Below are 15,758 nucleotides of genomic sequence, written 5' to 3'. Positions count from 1 at the left end.
ATCCTCGACCTCAAGACACGCAACGACAGAGACATCGGACGGAAGCGAAAAGATAAGAGATTTGATTGAGCTGAGCATGTGAATGTCCGCTCGAACATGCTAAATACGAGGAAAGAGAACAATATATACCAAACATGGGCGTGAAGGGCGTATGCACAGGCATCGGTGCCGCGTACAGGACTACTAGGTCAAACAAGATATCAGCGAGCCAGGCGCGACAGAGGAATGCGTATGGGCGTATAAACGTATGCACGTATGTGGTGAATAAAATCGTGACAAGAGGAGAAATAAGTACGCGCAATAACGGCTACTTACGGACAGAAGGATAACAAACATGCGTAGGGAAGACATAAGGACGAGCGGCAGCTCGCGGGGTAGGCGAGAGAGGAAGAGGGGGAAAGACAAAATATAAGGAAAGGAACAGTGCAGTGGTGATCATAGGAGAGCGTAACTACTAACGGAGGGCAGAAGGGCCGATCAGTTGCGCATGCGCGGGACGGCGGTCATCGGGCTCATGAACTTGATCATGTGCGGCTTCATGGCCATCGACGGACTAAGCAACGGTGGCGGGAGGGCTGGCGCGTACATGGCCTGCGGAGGCGCATACTGCGGCACAAACAGGGGCTGGGCCGGTGGTTGCGGTGGCATCGGCGCACCGTACATCGGCCCGTACGCCGCCTGTGGCATAAACGCGCCGTAGCCAGGATAGAAGATGGGATGGGAAGTGGGTGGAGGTACGGGCACGGGCTCGGGCGGTGGTGCAGGCGTCGATACCGATACAGACTTGGACCCACTGCGTCGGTGCTTGCGCGACGTCTTGGACGCCGAGCGCGAATGCTTGCCCTTCTGGGAAGACGACGGGGACTGCTGTGAGCTCGCGGACGTAGAGCGCTGATGCTGTTGTGGCTGCTCTTCCTCGGCGGGTTGGGGCGGCGGCGTCGGCGGCTCAAACCTGGCGCGGTTAAGCGCAAGGAAGCGCTCACGTGCAGCCTCCGCATGTTCATGCCTCTGAGTGGTGAGTGATGGACGTTGAGGAGACTGAGGACGCGCCGGTGCAGGTGCAGGTGAAGCCTCGAACCAACCGTCGTCATCCGATAGCGAGCGGCGCTCAGAGCTGCTCCGGCTGCTATCACGGGACGAAGATGATGGAGTGGGTACGTCGAGTGAACCTGCTCCCGAGGATGAGGCGGAGGACGGAGGTGTTGGCAGCTCCAACGGGTCGACCGTACCAGACGTCTTCCGGCCGCTGCGCACCATACCAATCTTGCCGTAGCCCGAGTCGTGCATCGCTGGGTTGCGCAAACTGTCAACGATGGCGCGAGTCTTAGACTGCGGGCGACGGCGGCGCGCGGCAGCGTCGTGCAGGAAGGGTGGAAGTAGGGAATCCGTGGTACCATCATCGACTTGCGAGTAGAAACCCTGGTCGTCTTTGATGATCTTGACGGCCGGAACGTCGAGCGTGGGGAACGTGAACGAGGGGGCGGGAGAAGTAGACGAGGGGATGGGGGATGCTGTTATCGTTCTGCGAGGGCTTGATGACAACGGGTCATGGAGCTCCTGTTCCGGACTTTCGACGACAACGTCCACGGGGGCGACCTTCGGCGTGGCAGGTACCGACCACGAGGAAGTATGGCTGCTGCCTTGCAACTCGCTGAAGTCGAGGCTGGACAGGGTGGACGTGCTCCTATGCAAACTTCCGGAGCTGCTCGTGGCGGGCGATGATTCGTCGAACAAGAGCTCGTCGTCGCCGTCGCTGTTGCCATCGGCCGGGGTCGTGGTTCGAGTCGGGGCGTCGACAAAGGTGAGGGCATCGACGAGCTCGCGCCAGAGGCTGGCGTCCGTAACGTCCGTCCGGAGGGGCTTGTCCCACTTCGGGCCGTCGTCGAAGCCGACGGCGGCCTCGTAATCGGCCAGCACATCGCTTGCGCCGCGCACGCCCGGCAGCTCCGTGCTGAGCCGCATGTCGTCCGCCGAGCGCCTGCTGCTGCTCCCGCAGGGCTCGCCCGCCCGTATGTGCACCAAGGGCCCGCGCGCGCGGGGGGCCGGTGGCCACACCGCCTCCTCGCTGCCGTCGCCTCCCTGTTTGCGCTCCGCGTCTACCCATGTCGCCCCCTCCACGGGCGTCCTCCACCAGTCCCGCGCGATAACATGCCAATCGCCGTCGGTAGCGGCCATGGTGTCGTCGCCTGTAACACGCATACCGTTTGACTCCCTTTGTTCGTCGCACTGCGCACGCTGACTCACTTATCGGTCTCGAACGACTCCGGCGGTGAGAACGGTCGCTGTCGCCAGCAACGCTGCTGCAAGTGTCTATATTGCGGCGTTCGAGCGGAGCTTCGGCGGCGGTGATGGTTGAAGATAAAATGCGTTTTGTTCGCGCAACGCGGTGCACAACACTCGCCCCGTAACGCCACAAAAATACTTACCGGATAAGGCAATTCAATGAGTTTCCCGGCCCTATGTTCGACATTCGAGACGCGTCCAGCTTGGATCGGGATTCGCGGATTCAGAGAATGGTGGCAGCGCTTTGCCCATACCAGAGAGCCTCCTTTAGGAATGTCGATTCATTCATCGCCGAACTTGGTAGTAGATTAAGTAGTACACGTAGGATAGATCGTAGGAGGGGCAGGTGCTATTACGCCTTCTCGCCACGCAGCCTAGGGGGAATACGGTCGAGTAACCCCTTGATGACCGTCTCCTCGTGCGCCAGCGTGGCCGGCGCACGTATCTTCTTAGGCGCCACGACCTTGGTCGGCGAAGACGACCTTACTCGGTGCTTCAGCTTCTCCGCTGCTTCCTCACGCTCGCGCTCCTTCTGCACCATCGCAGCCCACTCCTGGATCCCCTGCACCTTCTCCGAGCTCTGATAGGCCGAGGACTCACTGATCTGGGACGTGGGCCGTTTCTGCGATGTCGCCTGCTTCAGATAGGTCGGCTGGTCGCGATCAGGCGCTATCTCGTCTTCATCACGGGGGTCATCTGCAGTCTGGGATTCCCCTTCATCGTGAGAGCTATCCTCGTCGGCCGACTTGGCCTTGTGACCACGCTTCGGTTCGTAGATCTGCTCAGGTCGAACCCGTGCTGTCGCGGTATTGGCACGGTGAAGGGTGCGGGGACGGCTGGCGTCCCGCGAAGTGACAGTGGCAGGGTCTCGAACAAGAGCCTTGCTCCTAACGTCGTCAAGCTTGTCCCTGATGCTGGAGAGGTCGAACGGAAGAGCGTTTGAGTTCTGTTTCTGCTTCTTGTACTCGTTGAAGACCTTTCGAAAGTCGCTGCGAGGTGTGAGCGGCGTGCTCTTGGTCTGCGCGCCAGCAGAGTCTTTGGAGAAGCGCACGGTGGGTCGGAAGGTGTTGTGAGCGGTGGCGCCACTGTTCGCTCGAGCCCGAGTACGATTGGCAGGTGCAGGCCGAGAGACGCGGTCCGCAAGTCGTTGAGGGCGCTCGTTCCAGTCAACTTCGCGGCCGGGTAGACAGAAGGGTTTCGTGAGCGAGATGTCGCCAAAAGCGGAGAGATCATAGCCCGAGGCGTCCGCAGCGAAGGAAGGCTCATTGCGAGGCGTCTTGGCAGGGGACTCTTGTACGATCTGGTGCACTCTCGAGTGACGATGAGCAGAGGGTGGCATTCCACGAGTAGCGACCTTCTGCTAGAAAATTTGTGTCAGTGGGATGGGGTCTTAGAAGATGATGTGGCACGCACCCGTTCAGCCATGTCTGTGTCGAGGTTCGGGCAACGGTGATGAGAGTGGGGACAGAAAGTGGCAGGTTGAGGAAACAGGATCTTGAATGGCAATCGCCATGCCACCCGATAAATGAACACAAATCATCGCCACAATGGCCACAGACAAAGGTCAATGCGACGTGCATAAAACACTGTGATCTCGCCTGCGGAATAGGTGACTCCCTTACCCTACACAAGCATACGTCGACATAGGGTGCTTCACACTTGGAAGAGTCGATTTCAAGCCTGTGTGCAGCAGTCTGAGATGATGGTCAGAGCATGAGAAACGGGACGAAGATCACGACCTTTCTGATGCTTCACTTGCACTGTGCATATTGGTGCAAGTGATCAAAGTTACAGCGAAAGATCTCCTCTGCTGAGCAGAGCCTCGTTCTCGAGTCTCCTGTCCCTGTGTGCGACCAGAATCCTACCCATGAGATACATGGGCAGAACAGACTCAAAATCCGCGTTTTGATTGGGCGGGCGATCCGGGCCGGCATCCGGGTGTCATCATACCTCATGTTAGCGCCAATTGAGCACCTTGCGACGTCTTGCCTCCTGCGCTCATCCCCTCGACTTGAGGGCGAAACAGTGCTCGAAAACATTGATAAAAGCTTGTCTGACGACACAGAGACGAATCTACGACCTCTCCAGGCGACGTAGCCTCGAGAACGATCTCCAAGCAGTACGCGGAAGTTATCCCAGGTTCACTGCTATCAGCGTCGGCATTAGGCGCTCCGTATAGAGCTCGAGGAGACGCGAAGGGCCCTTATATGCCCAGGATCGACACCTGAGCTTCAACTTTTCTTCCTGTTCCTCTCACTGCCTCGGCGAAGGGAGCCTATCGTCCCTCCCCGTGTATCTAATCCTTCGGCTTCTTTCCGTCAATCTGCTATCGAATTGCGACTGTCGTTCCTTATCCCTTCCCATCATGGACTCCTCACCCCAGCAACGCAAGCGGCCTGCGATGGCCAAGACGCTCTCCACCACCTCGATCATGGGCATAGACAACGTCCCGCCGTACACCTCGCCGGAGGAGTCGCAGGATGAGCAAGCGAGCCTGGCGAGTGGGAGCCGTCCAAACTATGGCACAGTGCCCAGCAAGCTCAGCTCTGTCGTCTGCGAGAAGCGCCTCGTGCGGCGCATCAAGTACTACATCCCCTCGCTTGGCTGGATCCCAGAGTACTCGTGGTCCCTGTGCGTGTCCTATGTTCTCCACTTTCGCCGGCAGCTGACCCTCCCACTACAGATTCGGAGGCGACTTCCTTGCCGGCCTCACGGTCGCATCGATGCTCATCCCTCAGTCGGTCAGCTATGCGACATCCCTCGCTGGTATGAGTCCCCTCGCCGGTCTCTTTTCCGCCTCCGTCCCCGGCCTCGCATACGCCATGCTCGGCACCTCCCGGCAACTGAACGTCGCCCCCGAGGCCGCACTCTCCCTCATCGTCGGCCAGGCGGTGCGCGACATGCAGCACGACTACGACCCGGAAATGAAGCACTCCACCGCGATCGGGCTCGCCGTCAGCACCGTCATCACCTTCCAGGTGCGCGTCATGCACGCACGCTGTCTGTGCTACCTATTGCTGACAGCCGCGAACAGGTCGGGCTGATCACGTTTCTCTTGGGCTTCTTCCGGCTGGGGTTCATTGACGTCGTGCTGAGTCGCGCGCTTCTGCGCGGCTTCATCACGGCTATAGCTATCATTATCTCCATGTGCGCCCAAATGCCTATCACACCCTGACACTCAACTGACATCCTCCTAGCGAGCAGCTCATCCCAATGCTTGGACTGGTCCCTCTCGAGCACACGCTACACCCCTCCACGACTATTGAGAAATTTGTCTTCATTGTCAAGAACCTCGACCACCTGCACTACCTCACTGCGATCATCAGCTTCACGACGTTGCTTGCGCTAATTGCCGTGCGCAATGTCAAAGGACGCTTCCGGAAGTACTGGTTCATCTACCGCATTCCGGAGGTCTTGCTTGTCGTAGTTGCATCGACAGGTCCGTGCATGACTCTAATCACTGTCTGAGGAGCATTTTGAGTTTACTCATTTTCCAGTCTTGTGCTACTTCTGCAAGTGGGACCTTGAGGGCGTCGACATTTTGGGCGAAGTGCCAATCAAGACTGGAAAGCACTTCTTCAGCTTCCCGGTCTCGGTGAAGTCGTGGAAGTTCATGAGGTCGACGACATCGACGGCTGCGTGCGTATCACTCCAACTCTCCTTCTCGGCCTCAATTTATATCCTCATCTAATACTCACGACTTGTCAGTCTGATTTCCGTTGTCGGCTACCTCGACTCGATCGTATCCGCCAAGCAGAATAGTGCACGCTTCGGCTACACCATCTCTCCCAACCGAGAGCTCGTCGCGTTGGGTGCGGCCAACCTTTTGGGTTCCTTCATCCCTGGAACGCTGCCTGCGTATGGTAGCATTACGAGGTGAGTTTGTGCCGCCTTCAGATCACCCTCGAGTGCGATAGCGATTGCACTACTATCCACACGCATGCGTGCTACCGCGGCTCGAGCTCATCTCGACCTAATCTCATCCTGACCTAACCTCACCTCGACTTCACCTCGTCTCGGCAAACGACACAACGAAACTGACACTACTCTGCAGGTCCCGCATCAACGCAGACGTGGGCGGTCGCACGCAGATGGCGTCCATCGTCTGTTCGACCATCATCCTCCTGGTCACCTTCTTCTGCCTTCCGTGGCTCTACTACCTCCCAAAGTGCGTTCTAGCAGCCATCATCGGCCTCGTCGTGTTCTCGCTCCTCAGCGAGACGCCGCATGATGTGAAGTACTACTGGAAGATGCGCTCGTGGGTCGACCTGACAATGTTGTCGCTCACACTTGTCTTCTCGATCATCTGGAACGTCGAGGTCGGGATTGTGGCCAGTGTTGTCATTTCGTTGGTCCTTGTGCTGCAGCGCGCGAGCAAGACGCGGATGACGATCTTGGTGAGTAAACTCCTTGGGGGTCAGATTCAAATCCGGACGTCGGAATGCTGACGGTGGCGCCCACAGGGTCGCGTACCTGGCACGGACCGTTGGAAGCCGATCAACGAGACCCCAGAGGCCGAGGAGGACGTCCCTGGCGTGCTCATCGTGCGCATCAGGGAGTCCAACCTGAACTTTGGTGAGTCAGCGCGACCTGCAATGACTCGCTGTCGCCTGGTGCTCTTTGGCATTATGGGGAAAACATCGCAGTCGACCTTTGCTCTTCATCTCCCGGATGCTAATCACCTTCCCTCGCAGCAAATACGGCGCAGTTGAAGGAGCGTCTGCGCCGGCTGGAGCTTTACGGACCGGACAAGAGCCACCCGTCGGACGACCCGCGGCGCGCTCAGGCTCACGTACTCGTGTTCCATGTCGCGGACGTGGAGGGGATGGATGCGCAGGCGACGCAGATCCTCGAGGAGCTGCTGTCGGAGTACATCGTGAGTCGCCGCCTTTCCTTGCCCCCCCCCTCTATACATCGCTCTCCACCGCCCGTTCGTCACCTCCCGCCTGAATATGGGCTCACACTCAATTTCAGAACCGCGGCGTGAGCCTCTACTTCGCGCACGTTCGCCCTCCGGTTATGCGCGCGTTCAAGAAGGCGGGTATCCGGAGACTGCTGGGCGAGGATGCGTTCCAGGAGAACGTGGCGGACGTGATCTCGCGGCTGCCCGTGCGGTCCTATGCGTCGTCGATCTCGGGTGGCGCGCATACGCCTGTATGAGGAGGGACTGTGTACACCTTCCAGGGACGGTCGAGTGTGAGGCACGGAGGGGAGCGGAGATGATGAGTGCCCGCCACGGGCGGTGTGACTGCTGGATGTGGCGGTGGTAGCGTGGTAGAGGTGGCGATGGTAGAGGGCGAAGCTTTGAGGCTAAGCAGGGCAGGGGCGGAGCGCACCATGGTTTGTAAATTATTTCACGCATGCATCATCTACTTTACACATTCTTGTGAATACCTTACATAGCCCTTTGTACCACTACATCGTCGGGGGAAATATGGACGGACTGAGACTCGGCGTTTTCGCTCGACGTGCTCATATCTCGCACAAGCACGATAATCTGTGTTTGATGAGGCGTCGATGTCTATACGATCAGTCACGTTATGAAGGCGCTATGCCTTGAGCACATCGCCCCACATACCTTTCGCTCACAAGAGGAGCGGCCTTGACTGAAGCAGCAAGGGCTTTTGCGACCGTATGTCACCGGGGGATACTCTTCCGACTCCAGAGGGAACGCAGGTCCCAGCTCACACCCCGAAATAGTCAAACAGGGCACGGTGATTTTCGTATGCCGAAACCAAGTGCGCATAGGCTGGAGGGACCAACATCGCTTTTTCGGGAGATTGACGCGGGTCTAATCCTCCAAGTTCGAAGGGGATCAGTGTGGCTTCGGGGAACGCGGTGACCTCAAGGGGGAACACGGTGACGGCGACTCGGAGGTCAGATGTGAATAACCGGGGGGTTGAAGACACCGGTCAATTGTGCTGGTATCGTTTGGATATCGCGGCGAGATCGTTGGAGTATCGTGGCGAAGTCGTTTGGAAAACGTGTCGAGATCGCAGTCGGGAGGATCGGCCCTGCGCCGTGAGACATGCTTATAGAAATATATACGACGATGCGTATCGGTCTGGCGAGCACATGGACTGAGGCGGCGAGCAGAGGTTCGAACGCAGTCACTCAAGTGACTACAGGCGAGGGCCACGAGCACTGACTGCGTTCGGGCGTGGGAGGAAGAAGGCGAGCGCTGAGGTGACAGGTCGAAACTGAGCCGTGAGACTGGTACGCCCTGTAGGATGACGGATCACGAGAAGCCACGACGGAGGACGAGGGGAGGCGGATCTCACGGGAAGGAGGCGCAGGTGATAATCATCCCAGGCAGTGGAGGTTGTGACTTCTCGCAAGGCGCCCGAGATGCACAATCTGGCCCTCAGCCATTGCTATCAGGGGAGCGTGTGGCCATCAGGTGAGCAGGATGGTGCGACTGCCGATGGCTCACCTCTTGTTAGCGAGCTACTTCGGCTGACAGGAAGGTCGAAGGCGTCCGGATTCAGTAGAGGTGCGCCTGCATCAGAACTTGATGGTCGAAGAATTGGAGTTCGCGGAATATACTTTGCTTCAGGTGCGATGAGTATGTGGCACAAGGCTGGGAGAATATTTGCCAGAGGCGACGGAAGCCCTACCCAATCCTGAAAGGATACCAGATTGTGTTGAGGTTGGACGCACAATATCTGCGGCAGATACCTATGAGACAACAGATACGCCGCGGTCGTCAAAAATATCATTGAGAACCTAAAGTGATGAACAGCGGGAAACGCATCAAGGTCGAGCAGAGCACATAATCAAAGATTCAACATACATTGTCGTCCGGAGCCGGTGTTTATCTGATCATTAACGGAGGGCGATAGCAGAAACAAAAGTCGCAACCTCAAAACCGCAAGAACGGGCTGTCGCAGGCGAGATACGCCTACGTATTCGGATGATGTTCACACAACGTCAGTACCGCAGCTGTTGAGATGGAGATCCGGTCAAGTGCTTGCGCGCCTGAGATGGGTCGTCGTCAGTGCAGATTCAGGGTGGAAGATGAGTATGAGTCACCTCGTCTAAATGCCAGTTCGTGCGGCTTGCGAAGCCCACGACGAGCGACAAGAGATGCCAGCAGCTGTTTGAGGCTGCTGTGGTGCATACAACAGACACCTACGCAGACGGGGTTGACCGACAGCCGCCTCCGCGGTGGATTGGAGGTGATAGAGCAGCTGGTGAAACCGCCAAACGACAAAGTCGCCGTTCGCTGTACTGCCAATAATCTCTACACACCTATAGCGCTCGATGATCCGAGGAGATGCTGTCGATCCATGAACGACGTGCCGTGGAGGTGGCGCACTCCTCAAAAATCGACATTTAGTACGGCCACAATCCGGGCGTTGAGATCTCAACCCCGACGAAATGCTGTTGATAACGCACCTCCCAAACTATGCAGAAATTATTTCCTCTAGAGCGCATGAGTCAGGACGACAGCCTACTGAGGGATTATGGCGAAATTCGGTCGGCGAAGGCATGCGTGCCCGACCCGTCGAGGCTATAGTGCACGGGCTGTTGCCTGCCTGCCGTGGGTATCGCTGCTCGGAGGACGACTCCAGCGGAGTACGCAGAGTCCTGTTCTGCTCGTCTGGTGTCGTTCCTAGGTTCAGTGGCACTTTGGAAGTACCGCGCTTCAGTGTCCACAGCCTTGAAGCAAACCTTTTGCGGAACAAGGTCTGCTCCTGGAATGGAGATACAAGTCAAACGCGCGCTTACGTCCAGCTTAGCTTGCGACCTGAGCGCTCTCAGTCGACGTTACATGTCGCTGTCGGCGGTACGTCCCGTGGAGGCGGTGTGCAGACGAGGGGTACACGTGCGCAGTTCGATTTGGCCGTGTTGATGCTGGTTGCGTAAACTTCGAAAGTCGTCTGAATGGGACTTGTCAAGAACCACCACGACGGCACGGTCCGACGCTTCCATATGTGCTTTTCCGACTCAACTGTCGAAGGGCGCAGCGTCCAGAAGAGACCACATGCTTCCTCTTGTAGCAAGGAGTCATCATCAGCCTGCGCGCTTAGCACAGCTTCCTTCGAATGAGTCAACTTCTCGTGCGCACCCGCCGGCATTCAAGCTGAATTTCGCATCGCGCAAGAAACAGGCGCGCTTTCTGGCCATCTACGCAAAGCTGTAGAAGGAAATCCTGTGTTATGGTGATGCACTGAGCCGTCACCTTGACTCACTCGCCCGCCATCCAACAAAGCCGGCGCCTAAATGGGGATTCAATAACATTTCAGTATGTGGTCAATCCTACTTTGCACACTGATCTCAGATCCAGATGGGCAGCCGTTGCCCTCCCGACATGCTACGGCTTGCACCGATCGCTCATAGCTGTGGCGAGCACGGTCCGCACGCGCGCCTCTGAATGGAGTCATAATTACAGCCTTTTTCTACAGCAAAGTTGTGGGAGCGCCTATAAAAGGTGAGCCACGCTGCAGCAAGAAGTATCTCATCACTCCCATACATCCTCATCAACCAAAGTCAACATGCCTGCCCTCATCGAGCCCTCTGTCACCGTCTACACCCGCCCCTCGGATTTCACCGACGCAGTCTGGCGGGTACTCGACGCGAATGCGGCTGCATCGAACATCATCTACGCAGGCGCACTCAAGACCCTTCGCCAGGAACAGAAGGGTCGCCCCGCAGCGCCAGGCCAGGCGTGGGTAGTCTCCAGTGTGGCGACACGCAACGGCCCCGTCATTGACTTCATCCTATCCTGCTCCGAGGGCATGATGGGTGCCTACCCAGTATTCATCTACTCGACCCATCAGTCATCTTCTCTCACCCGCGACTACCTCTACCAGCGCCTGGTCCCCATGGCTCAGATCCTACTGAGGGCAGTACCCGCTCACCGCGTATACTCAGTATTCGCCCCTGACCTCATCGCCCGCACCTTCGTCGAGGTCTGGCAGAGGCTCACCGGCATCGCTCCCGAGCGCGAGCTCTACTACCATGCCGCCTTCAGCCGCCTTTCAGGCCGTGCCTTCAAGGACCGCGCGCCGACCGCCATTCACGGCATGCAATTCACGCTGCGCCCCGCAGTGCAGGCTGACGAGCGCCGCGTCGCCGAGCTCTGCAAGGGCTTCGCATCGACCTCCGCGCCCTTCACCCTCGACGACGCGGGCGCGCTGCGCGAGGCGCGCCTCCTCATCACCAACAAGCAGGTCTGGGTGCACATCATCCGCGACCACACCGGCCGCGAGGGCATCGCGTCCCTCGTCGCCTTCACGCGCAACACGGACCGCGTGTCCGCGATCACGAAGGTGTACACGAACCCGGACTGGCGCAAGCTCGGGTGCGCGGAGCGGCTCGTGCGCCGCGTGTGCCGGCACCTGCTCGTCGAGATGGGGAAGGACGAGGTGGTGCTGTACGTGGCGCACAACAACCCGGCGGCGGCGGGCGTGTACCGCCGCGTCGGCTTCGAGGGCGTCGACTCCTGGATGGAGATTGGCCTTGACCAGCGCCGGGTGCAGCTCGGGCACTGGTAATGGACCGGCGTCTCCTCCATCATCCGCATCATCATGACCATCAGACTCTTTTCTCATAACTTATCGCCTCTTTCTTCCTCTCCTCATGTTCGATCTTCCTTGGTGCCGACGCACTATTTATTGTAGCATTTATCACTCACATATTCGTCTCTTCTCATCTCCGAACCCTCATCATGCAGCTACGCATCTCATCTCATCATCATGTAGCCTCGAGCTCTCGTCGGACACCAAGTCATGTATCAAGTACTTACTCTCCTCATATATCGGTAGAATACCTTAGGCTCTCCTCTCCTCTCCTCTAGGCACTTTCATGTTCTCGGATCCTTAATGCATGCTTTTGTATGCATTACCCTACCGGTCCCCTTCAGCGACGCGACCAGATCTCGCCGCCGCAACACAAACCGTGAGAAAGGCGCACGTGTCGCGGTTCGGGACGGAATTCCCGCGCCCTCAACTTGTCTTCAACGCCCGCTGGCCACACCCTTTCTTTCTTCTCTTGTGTTCTTCATTCGCGCGAAGCCGTAGCTCGAAGTAGCTACGATAGATCAATACCCGTCATGTCTCGCCTGAATATTCTCGACTACGCCTACCGCACGGTCACTTTTTCGTGTGTGGCTGTTGGCGCATGGGCTATCTATGCCGGGTGGACCGTGCATTCCGACACTCTCAGGAGAGGAAGAGGTAAGACGCGCCACAAATGAATCAATTGACACCCTTACTGACGTGTAATACAGAGGTGCGAATACTCCTGTGATGAGGTTTTTAATTCGCTGATGCCCGTTGCGTCCAGCTCATGGAACGACACGCGAAAGACAAGGACTTCAAGCTAGAAGTCAAGAAGAAGGTAATGTCTACACCGTTTGTATGCGATTAGCTTGCTGATTGCAAATCAGGAGGAGGCGAGGGAAGAGCTGCTTGCGAAGCAGGCTGTTAGCAACGTGTACGGCCTGAATTCCTAGGTTGCCGGGGTCACTGCACAACTGCCGGCGTCGCTTGTACAGCATGACGATCCAGGGCGTGCGCTGTGTATAGATAGGTGTGCGGTCCTTGTCCGTACGCCACGTCCGACCGCCCGCGCCTGTCGCATACTTCGCGGCGGTCATGGTGTAGAACAAAAGCCGAGTATGCGAATACACCTCTGCTCACTGCTCAACTTCTTGCCGCGCCCCGAGGCCTTGAAGGTCGAGTGCAATGGCACGCTTCGTGCTTGCTCACGTTGTTGGCATAAGGGTTTGGTCTGGCGGTGACAGGTTCAGGGCTGTCCATAATTACGGCGTTGATGATTAATTAGCACTGTCCCGCGCCTGATATTCATCATCATATCGCTTGAACAGCCACAGCTAGTCATTGTATTCCGCTAGCTAGTCCTGCTTCCCCCTACCTACTGAGGCCTGCGAAGCTTGCTTCACTCAAGGAAGTCGGAGTTCGAGGGCCCAGGCTGCACGTGTTGGGGTAGGCGCCCACGAGGCCGGCATCCGATGCCCAAAACGGGGATGAATGAGCACTGTTTGGTCCCGCATTCATTTCATATCCCGTCCTTTTGTTGTTTCCTCCTCTTGCTTTCCCCCACCACCACGCCCCCCACCCGCCCTTTCGCGTCCCCTTTGCGTCCCCACCCTCTGGAATGTCCGTTATCAAGCGCATGACGGAGCGCTTCCACATCGGTTCGAGCAAGGGTTACCAGTACCCCGATGTCGACGTCGGCGGTAGCCCGTACTCGACCGCGCCGACGCCGTCGCTCATATCCGCGAATACGACGCTATTTGATCACCGCGGATCCCTCAGCACCCAGCGCACGTCGTTCAGCGAGCTGAGCGGCCATCGGCAGGGGCTCGGCGCGATCCCGGAGCAGGAGGACATGGAAGCGCGCTTGAATCGGCTGCACCTGTTCTCGCGAAACAAGGGCATCTATCGATTGCAGGACTTTCTCATCCAGCGGACGCTGGGCACGGGCAGCTTCGGACGCGTGCTCCTCGGTGCGTTGCTTGCGTTGATCATTCGCGACGCCGGGTGCTTATTGTCTCCGGCCCGCAGTGCGGAGCAAGCACAACCTGCGCTTCTACGCGATCAAGGTGCTCAACAAGGAGAAGGTGCTCCGCATGAAGCAGGTCGAGCACACCAACAACGAGCGGAACATGTTGCACCGCGTCAACCACAACTTCATCATCAACCTCTGGGGCGCGTTCCAGGACGGGAACAACTTGTACATGGTCATGGACTTCGTCCCCGGTGGCGAGCTCTTCAACCTGTTGCGGCGATCGATTGTGCGTAGCGATGCTTTACGTGGAGTCCCCCTCGTGCTGATGCAAGCCACAGAGATTCCCTGAACCCGTCGCGAAGTTCTACGCTGCTGAAGTCTCCCTTGCCCTTCGATACCTCCACTCAAACAACATCATATACCGCGACTTGAAGCCTGAAAACATCCTCCTCAACGCAGACGGCCACATCAAGGTCGCTGACTTCGGCTTCGCCAAGATCGTCGACACAGTGGCCTACACTCTCTGCGGGACACCAGATTATCTGGCACCAGAGGTATGTGTGCGCCCACATTCACTCCATTCCAATCACTGACGGTGTCCCCAGATCATCTGGGGCGGCCGCTACAACAAATCCGTCGATTGGTACGCCCTCGGCGTTCTTTGCTACGAGATGCTCTCCGGCCTCCCGCCCTTCCACACCCCCGACGGCAACCCGCAAACCCTGTACGCCAAGATCCGCGAGGGCCCCAACTCCCTTCCCTGGAACTCGCCCAACTTCACGCTCTACTCCATCGACCTCATCCGGCGGCTCATGGAGGGCGAGCCCTCGAAGCGGTACGGTAACATGCGCCACGGGGCCGGCGACGTGTTCGCGCACCCGTGGTTCGCGGAGGTCGACTGGGAGAAGCTGGAGGACCGGGAAGTGAGCCCGCCGTATATTCCGAATATCGGGGGCGCGGGGGATGCGTCGGCGTATGTGTCTCCTTCTGGCTTGGAGAGGGGAGAGGGGTGTGCTGACAGGGTTCGCAGATTTGACATTTACCACGAGGATGGGATGGAGGAGCTCTTCAGGCCGCCACCACTCGACACGCTCGCGGACCAGTTCCCCGACTTTGACTACACGTACGACGATTCGGTGGCTCCTTGATTTAGCGATTCCCTTTCCTCTTCTCGGTCACGGACACCCCTCTATCTCGCACGGCCGCCTCCCGTGCCTTGTATGGCTGCCTCCCATCATGCGTATGGCGCCTTCATACCTTGCGTTGTATGACTCCACACCTCTACTACCCAAAACATCCTCATCTACGAGTCGAAAGTCGGAACCCTTTTCTCCTCACGATCCGCTACGTTTTCTCTTGTTTGTTCTTCTGTCTGGTTATATCGTTATGCTTGCTATGCTTCGTATGTACTCTGTCGTTCGTGTACGCGCTCGGAGCGCGGGAGGGTGTACTTTGTGTAGTACGCTCAGAAGGCTGTATCTCGATACCTATCGTTATCGTGTATACCTAGCTATGGTTGGAATGGAATATCCCAGGATATGGGTCGAGAAGTCACGTATGCGAGTAGCGAGTCTTTGTTGGTGCATCCACTTGTGGCCCATCCGGTGCGTGCCCACGATGGACAGGGGGGAGAGCAGTCATATACTATAAGCTGGTGTCGACTAGACCATCCGCTTCGACGTACTAGAAGAACCGCTGGCGACTTCGACAGCTCGGGACATCGTCTTCTTCCCGGCCTCACGCGGGTCGGTCAATCATGTCCTATAGAACAGCGTACGGTGCACTGAGTCTTGGCAACACCATTAGTGTGACCCGTGGATCTCAGACTCCCGAAGCAGTAGGGATTCGTGATTGTTTTTCCTCCTTTGCGGCACAGCTAGCGGATGTGCGGATGCGTTGCGTGGCGCACTCTCGGGCTGATGTCCTCGAGCGCAACCGCTCGGCCATGTTCTATCGCTAGTCACTGCGCCAGCTCGTACTCAGGATTTTTCTCGGGG

At 57.7% G+C, this 15,758-nt stretch overlaps 6 protein-coding genes across 6 annotated transcripts; 4 read left to right on the top strand and 2 right to left on the bottom strand.

The window, feature by feature from the left end:
- Positions 1-43: 43 nt before the first annotated feature.
- On the bottom strand, positions 44-2,363 carry SCHCODRAFT_02630830 (uncharacterized protein). Its single transcript, XM_003030657.2, has 2 exons — positions 2,245-2,363; positions 44-2,186 (listed from the first exon to the last, which is right to left on the bottom strand). Exon 2 carries the CDS (start codon positions 2,173-2,175, stop codon positions 478-480), a length of 1,698 nt encoding a protein of 565 aa, XP_003030703.1. The 5' UTR covers positions 2,176-2,186; positions 2,245-2,363; the 3' UTR covers positions 44-477.
- A 180-nt stretch (positions 2,364-2,543) lies between these two features.
- SCHCODRAFT_02679244 (uncharacterized protein) lies at positions 2,544-4,148 on the bottom strand. The gene is made up of 2 exons (XM_003030658.2): positions 3,697-4,148; positions 2,544-3,643 (listed from the first exon to the last, which is right to left on the bottom strand). Exons 1-2 carry the CDS (start codon positions 3,706-3,708, stop codon positions 2,636-2,638), a joined length of 1,020 nt encoding a protein of 339 aa, XP_003030704.1. The 5' UTR covers positions 3,709-4,148; the 3' UTR covers positions 2,544-2,635.
- Positions 4,149-4,648: 500 nt separating this feature from the next.
- SCHCODRAFT_02508697 (uncharacterized protein) lies at positions 4,649-7,443 on the top strand (the record flags this gene model as incomplete). Its single annotated transcript, XM_003030222.2, has 10 exons — positions 4,649-4,914; positions 4,967-5,261; positions 5,318-5,430; positions 5,481-5,722; positions 5,781-5,922; positions 5,992-6,159; positions 6,338-6,680; positions 6,747-6,858; positions 6,978-7,159; positions 7,258-7,443. 10 exons carry the CDS (start codon positions 4,649-4,651, stop codon positions 7,441-7,443), a joined length of 2,049 nt encoding a protein of 682 aa, XP_003030268.1.
- Positions 7,444-10,482: 3,039 nt separating this feature from the next.
- Positions 10,483-12,106, top strand: SCHCODRAFT_02630824 (uncharacterized protein). The gene is made up of 3 exons (XM_003030223.2): positions 10,483-10,531; positions 10,582-10,717; positions 10,777-12,106. The coding sequence occupies exon 3, from the start codon at positions 10,782-10,784 to the stop codon at positions 11,781-11,783; it is 1,002 nt and encodes a 333-aa protein (XP_003030269.1). The 5' UTR covers positions 10,483-10,531; positions 10,582-10,717; positions 10,777-10,781; the 3' UTR covers positions 11,784-12,106.
- Positions 12,107-12,253: 147 nt separating this feature from the next.
- Positions 12,254-13,085, top strand: SCHCODRAFT_02630820 (uncharacterized protein). Its single transcript, XM_050345632.1, has 3 exons — positions 12,254-12,464; positions 12,572-12,627; positions 12,677-13,085. Exons 1-3 carry the CDS (start codon positions 12,341-12,343, stop codon positions 12,740-12,742), a joined length of 246 nt encoding a protein of 81 aa, XP_050199132.1. The 5' UTR covers positions 12,254-12,340; the 3' UTR covers positions 12,743-13,085.
- Positions 13,086-13,264: 179 nt separating this feature from the next.
- SCHCODRAFT_02630814 (camp-dependent protein kinase A catalytic subunit) lies at positions 13,265-15,345 on the top strand. Its single transcript, XM_003030224.2, has 5 exons — positions 13,265-13,759; positions 13,818-14,047; positions 14,100-14,315; positions 14,367-14,734; positions 14,792-15,345. Exons 1-5 carry the CDS (start codon positions 13,408-13,410, stop codon positions 14,907-14,909), a joined length of 1,284 nt encoding a protein of 427 aa, XP_003030270.1. The 5' UTR covers positions 13,265-13,407; the 3' UTR covers positions 14,910-15,345.
- Positions 15,346-15,758: the final 413 nt, after the last annotated feature.

This window comes from Schizophyllum commune, assembly GCF_000143185.2.
Source record: "Schizophyllum commune H4-8 unplaced genomic scaffold SCHCOscaffold_8, whole genome shotgun sequence".
Taxonomy (NCBI): domain Eukaryota; kingdom Fungi; phylum Basidiomycota; class Agaricomycetes; order Agaricales; family Schizophyllaceae; genus Schizophyllum; species Schizophyllum commune.
Note: the sequence above shows the minus strand (reverse complement) of the source record. Positions and strands in the feature narration are given on the sequence as shown.

Coding starts and splice junctions, on each gene's coding strand:
- SCHCODRAFT_02630830 (XM_003030657.2), bottom strand. CDS start 2,175: ATGGCCGCTACCGACGGCGATTGGCATGTTATCGCGCGGGACTGGTGG.
- SCHCODRAFT_02630824 (XM_003030223.2), top strand. CDS start 10,782: ATGCCTGCCCTCATCGAGCCCTCTGTCACCGTCTACACCCGCCCCTCG.
- SCHCODRAFT_02630820 (XM_050345632.1), top strand. CDS start 12,341: ATGTCTCGCCTGAATATTCTCGACTACGCCTACCGCACGGTCACTTTT. Junction 12,465..12,571: donor CACTCTCAGGAGAGGAAGAG/GTAAGACGCGCC, acceptor CCCGTTGCGTCC/AGCTCATGGAACGACACGCG. Junction 12,628..12,676: donor AGCTAGAAGTCAAGAAGAAG/GTAATGTCTACA, acceptor ATTGCAAATCAG/GAGGAGGCGAGGGAAGAGCT.
- SCHCODRAFT_02630814 (XM_003030224.2), top strand. CDS start 13,408: ATGTCCGTTATCAAGCGCATGACGGAGCGCTTCCACATCGGTTCGAGC. Junction 14,048..14,099: donor ACCTGTTGCGGCGATCGATT/GTGCGTAGCGAT, acceptor TGCAAGCCACAG/AGATTCCCTGAACCCGTCGC. Junction 14,316..14,366: donor CAGATTATCTGGCACCAGAG/GTATGTGTGCGC, acceptor CGGTGTCCCCAG/ATCATCTGGGGCGGCCGCTA.